Source organism: Cyprinodon tularosa, unplaced genomic scaffold (genome assembly GCF_016077235.1).
Source record: "Cyprinodon tularosa strain WSP-4 unplaced genomic scaffold, ASM1607723v1 ctg783, whole genome shotgun sequence".
NCBI classification, from domain to species: Eukaryota; Metazoa; Chordata; class Actinopteri; order Cyprinodontiformes; family Cyprinodontidae; genus Cyprinodon; species Cyprinodon tularosa.
This window is the reverse complement of record NW_024039544.1, coordinates 223,665-229,664: the sequence shown is the minus strand read 5'-3', so window position 1 is coordinate 229,664 and position 6,000 is coordinate 223,665. Positions and strand designations below refer to the sequence as shown.

The 6,000-nt window shown below is 39.9% G+C and overlaps 1 protein-coding gene across 1 annotated transcript in view; it reads right to left on the bottom strand.

The window, feature by feature from the left end:
* Positions 1-936: 936 nt before the first annotated feature.
* LOC119773780 (aspartate aminotransferase, cytoplasmic-like) overlaps positions 937-6,000 on the bottom strand; it is a 35,079-nt gene continuing 30,015 nt past the window's right edge. Inside the window, exon 9 of the mRNA XM_038270912.1 lies at positions 937-1,952. Coding sequence (XP_038126840.1) covers positions 1,813-1,952 — 140 coding nt within the window. The 3' untranslated portion in view covers positions 937-1,812. The remainder of the gene's footprint in view (positions 1,953-6,000) is intronic.

The following is a 6,000-nucleotide window of genomic DNA, read 5'->3' as shown; positions in this document are numbered from 1 at the left end:
TTCCAATTATATGGTCAGACTTTGTCAGGACCATATAATAAATATATATATATATATATTATATGGTCAGACTTCATCAGGACCACTAATCTCTATTTATCCACTGGAAAAAAGCAGAAAAAAGCTGAAGTCACCTGCCGCCATCTTGGTACTCCCCACTCTCACGAGTTGCACCATAAAAATGACTGTAATATAATTACAATAACAATGTAATTAATAAAATTCATATACATCATTAATTTAGCACTTTTGGAACATCAGACAGTGACGATGTATATAATATATATATATATATGACTACAGAATAATGCTGCATTACCAAACTAACTTTGTTTTGGATTTTTTTATGTTAACTTACATGATTTATAGACTTCATTCTGAATATGCAGTGACGTGCCTGTTTTTTGTTTTTAACATAAATTACCATAATTTACAGATGCTATGAAACAGCGTGTGTCAAAGTGATGACTTTATCTCCAAGTCTTAAGCCCTCCTGAACATGAGATCCTCATCACTGTTCGATGTTGTAGCGCACGTATTGTTTACATTGCGACCGGTCTAAGTAGGGAGTACCAATATGGCGGCCAGCGCCATGTATTACCAACGACCTATCAGCAATGCAGTGAATAAATAGAGACCAGTTGTCATTATTACTAAAAAATGCAGTTTAGTTCAGTTTGTTGCCCCCCCTGCATGGACAGCCAGCATGTTTGTAGGAACTGGTTCAACAAAACCTTGAATCTTTAATGAGGTATTTAGGCAGCCATGATAGAAAGCATTTACTTTCTGTTTTTATAATAATAACTTGTCTGTTGGAGCTCAAATGGGGAAGCGTGTTTTGTTTGAGATGTTCTCCCAACCATCACTTCCTGCTTACCCAGTAAGCTCTGCTGCTTTCTTAGGATCAATAAAACACTCAATAAAAAAAAAAAAATGTAATTTCATGTGGTTAATAATTTATTTTTGCATGAACATATTGCAACATACCATCACAAACATCAGCACAACATGGGAGCATGTCTGTGACAAAAACAGGCTCTTTTACTTTACATTTCCTGTAAAACGATGAAGGGCACAGAAGAAGAAACGAACAGTGAGGAGACAGGTCGTGTTTCTCCGCTGATGGCACACAAAGGAACTAAAACGAAGCTAAAAGGGTCAAACCAAAACCAGGCAGCAGCGTTCCTTTTTCCCCATCCAGTTACAGCAGACCGGAGAAACGCTGAACTCCTAATGCCCGTCTCAAAACCAAAACAAGCAGGGAAAAAAAGCATTTGTGCGTCTCACAGTTCCTTATTAGTAATCAATAAAGGTACAACCAAAGACCCCAGAGACGGATCCTAAAAATGTGCTGCTGCAGCACACAGAGCCACACATGCTAAAATATTCTGTAATTTTTATATTTTAAAATAAGAAAATAAAAGTTTTCTTCATCATTTGTCCTTTTTATCTAGTTTTAATTCAGTGCATAAGCAGGAAGTATTCAGACTTTAACGTTTATTGTCAGCGTTTTGTTCATTATCTTTACAGAGGAAGCGCAGTAACTGTTTATTCTTATTCAGTTTCAAACTGATCAAAGTTTAAGCTAAATTATTCAAGATGATAGACTATATTTTGACTGTAACATTCAATTAGAGTTCTGCTGACTGAGAAATTTGCTGTGTTTAAATACTGTTGAGATTTAAAAACCGTAAAGAGAGAAAGGAAACAGGAGTCCCCATCAGAAGGAGAGGAGAAGCAGGTTTGGAGCAGAGAGGCGACGCTGCTTCCTGTGGATACAGTAACCAGAGGGAGTGTGGACAGGAGCCCCTTCTACTGGACTTTGGTGACGGCCTCGTGGATAGCCTGGGAGACGTAGTCGATGTTCTTGGAGGTGAGGCCGCACATGTTGATGCGGCCGCTGGCCATCAGGTACACGTGCTTCTCTTTGATCATGTACTCCACCTGTTTGGCTGCAGCACAAACAAACAAAAAGGGTTAGAAGAAGAAATCTGAGGTCGACGAAGGAAGACGAGAAGCTAACGTTCAGCAGTGACGAAGTGGAAGCTGGTTCGATTCGAAAAGGTCGTCAACATTTGCTCCTGCAGCAACCTTTTAATCAGGCTGAGGTCGGACCTTTGAGCCGTTGCACCACATTAATCAGCCTTTCTGCTGTGATTGACGACATTCCCAGCATGACCCGATATCAGCCTAGATTCACACAGATGACCTCACTGCACCCTTTAAAACACCATTTCACTGCTAATTCAGAAACCCAGGTGTGACTTCCACAGATCGGCCCAAAAATAGAGATTAAAGGTGCAGTAGATCTTTCCTGACACATTTTTTTACCAAGTGGCTTAAAGGTATACTATGCAACCGGTGTCGATTTTCCAGCGAGGCTCCCCCCAGAGGGCGAAAGTAAAAGTGCACTGTCGTAAATATGCTCAGCTGCTCTCCTGGTTTCTCCGTCAAGCCAGGCGCGGTTGTTTTGAGCTTAGCAGACAGGCGAACGCAACGAATCACCACGTCTACTGCGGTAAGTGATTATTTTGTTCCGATTTTTGAGTTTGAAAATTCTCGCTGGTTCCGTCATGATAACTGCACAAATATCGCCACTGCGCTAGCAACGAACATGCCTTTCACTGGGGGCGTGTAGCAGTTCTCGCCGTAAAGCAAGACCGACTCTCGCGATGCACGAGACTTCTGAGCCTGTGGGTGCGGGCCGAGGCCTCCTGCAATTGCAAGTACGGTATTTCCCCTACAGACCACCAGGGCGGCCGAGAAAACCTTTGTTCGACCTGAAATGACTCGTTTAATCATCCAAAACGTTATGGATGAGATTAATTAACTGAAAAATGTTGCATAGTATGCCTTCAAAGATCTCCCCACAGCCGCTTAGCAAGCAGTGAAATAGAAGGTCTGGAAGTGGAGCTAAAACAAATGGTCGCCGCTACAGTGAGAAATCAATGAATAACCCCAACCAATCACAAAAGACGGTCCGTTGTACTCGATTGGTTCCTGATACGTCAATTATGGTCGTCTGCTTGTCCCTCCCCCTGTGTGCGTACCCTGACACATGAACGAATCGACCCCCCAATGCTCAGTGCAGGATGGCATGGCTGGAAGCTAACGTTCACACCTAAAGCAACAAGAGCAGCAAAAACGCGCGTGCTAATTCATTTTTGATGCTTGTAAAAGTTTAGTTCTGACGCAATTGAGTTTTGCTCTTTTTATTTTTCTGACTTTAACTAGCCCCGCAGTTTTCAACCAATTTCAACAATTTTGGTAGCAAAACTTTGAGCTTGTTCAGGAGAATTCTGCTATGTCTTTTTGTAAAGATATTTTTGTAGTTTTCGCAATATTCAGCCTTTTCTGCTTTTTTTTGTCCCATTGAAATGCATGTAGAATTCTCAGATTTCAGCTAAAACTTCACCATCTTTAAACTTCAGCACCTTCACCTACTTCAGCATACATTCATCTAGAAACACCATTCAACTTTTAAAATGTTAAAAGATTCAGCTATTCCAGGGTTCCTACAGCATAAGGCAAATTAAATTCAAGAGTATTTAATGCCAATTGAAATTATATAAAAAATTTAAGACCAAATTAACAAGAAACTCAAGAAAAACCTGCTTGCGACAACTTTACCCAAAGGTTTATTTTAACATAAACCACTGCACTAATGTTTCAAATTTGGAAAAGCTTCCCATACAGGAAGAAAGCTAAAAACACACAAATGACAGATATATTTGAACAATTATTTAACTGAATTCACAAACTTTGTTTTAGCAGGGGACAAAACAAAACAGTTTTAAAGCCCCAACATAACCAGTGCTAAGTCTTTTTGCAGCTATTTTTCTTTGCATCGTTTTCTTTGTATGTTTGATTTGGTGATAAGTGGAGGCGTTGCTGAGACAAGGGTGGAACTAAACTGAGAAATACCGGCTGTTTCTCTGTAACCCCATTTTGACGCTTTGTGTTTCGTGCTTCGCATGTGCGACTCCACTGCCTTAATTCCCATCGTTCTGAGCTTGAATCGCTTCTTGTACAAAATCCACTGAGCCTCATGTATGTTCCCTGGTTTTAGCCATGGAGAAAACTCTTGGCTGGAGACAATTTTGGTTACATTTACACTTGCTCATATTTTCCAGACAAAAAGTTAATGGTGCATCTCCCAAATGTCCCGGCCGCAAAAACGCTTTTAGTGGTTCCGCTATCGGGACGGAAACAATAATGCCGAGACGTTAATTTCTTTTTATAAAAATAAAAAATGTCACTTTTAAAGTTTTATTTAGATTACAAAAATAAATCATAATAAAAATAATCCTATTTATGATGTTTTAAAAATTAAGACCTACGAAAGACAGATTTAAGACATTTTAATACCAATTAAGGCCTTAGTTTTATTTTGAAGAATTCAATGCTTTTTGAGACTTTTTAAGGACCCGCGGGAACCCTGTATTAGGGATGGGAATCGAAAACCGGTTCCTGTTCAGAACCGGTTCCGTATTTTCCGATTCCATGGCATCGTTTGGCAGCTCGCTGAACGATTCTTTTTTCGATTCCCGCAGCACCAGAGCCTAGAGCGCCGGCTCTGGGGAGCACGACTTACGTCACGTTTTTTATGTAAGTTACGTAAGTTACGCAAGTTGGAAGAACTATTCGAGGAGGAAGACAACGAGCTGCGGTCACTTTGTGAATCAAAGCCCCGTCTTTCCTTAGCCCAGAGGGTAGATCAGGAAATCCAGCTCTATAAAAGCTTGCCCTCCATCCCCTGCAGGGATAGCGCCACACTGTGGTGCTGGAACAAGCAAGATACGCTGCCCTTGCTATCTGGACTGGCTGAAAACTACCTCTGTGTGCAGGCTTCCTCCACCCCATCTGAGAGGGTGTCCTCCATGGCTGGAGACACCATAAGCCCTGAAAGATCCCGTATCCTTCCAGAAAAAGCAGATATGCTCATCTTTCTGCAAAATAACTGTTAATTTTCCCTACTACTGTTTTATAATTAGTATTTTTTGTTATTTAAAATAGGTTATTATCCCATCATTTGTTATTAGACATTGTTGGTTATTAAGTTTGTTCTTGTATTCATTTTTCATTTAAACACAGATGTTACTCCAGTTTCACATTTCCTGTGGACATCTTGATCTTGTTGTGTTTGTAAGATTGTGCAATAGTTAAGTAAACAAAGTTGATGCTGATAATCAAACTGTTTGTTCTCCTTTTTTCCCCAAATTGGAATCGAAAAAAGAATCAAATCGTTTCATAGAATCGAAAAGGGAATCGGAATCGTGAAAATCTTTTCAATTCCCAACCCTACCCTGTATTCTGATTTAGCTCAGCTTATATCTTTTATTTTTTTTTATTAAATTGGGATTAAAACTTTACACTATCCGTCATGAATTAAACGGTGCAAGAATTACATCGGTACGAATCATTATGCCAGTTACAGGAATTTGCACATGACTGCTTCTCCCCAACTGTTTGATGTACAAACAAGAAACTTTGGCAAATCCCAATGTAATTTCCAATTGGGAAGCTTCTAGCACTATGTTGCTAACTGGTTAGCAAGATGCCACAGAGTAAAGACACTACTAAGTCAGGGAGAATAATAATTTAGCCAAAAATCAAAATTGTGATTATTTTGAACCGATATTGCAATTTTATTATATTATTTTATTAGCTCAAGCATGTAGATCCATGTGTCAGTTTTTTTAATGTCCTTGAAAGCTTGCTGTTCCAGAGTTAATGCAGGACTTTACGGCCACAACAATCCCGCCCCCTTGCTAAACGACCAATTACATTCACTTTATCACTTGTGTAAAGTCGGGCACCACTCAGGAGAATTTGGAAATGCAGCGGTTGAACAGCCGCTTCTCTACGACTTTAAAGAAAGCTCCATATAAATGTGTTTTTGGCTGCTTGTTCTTTAAAGTGGACCTGGAGGCAGGCTTCACAACAGGAAAAACATCACAGCTTAGAACAAAAAAGCCTCTAACAAGAAAAGTAGTAACA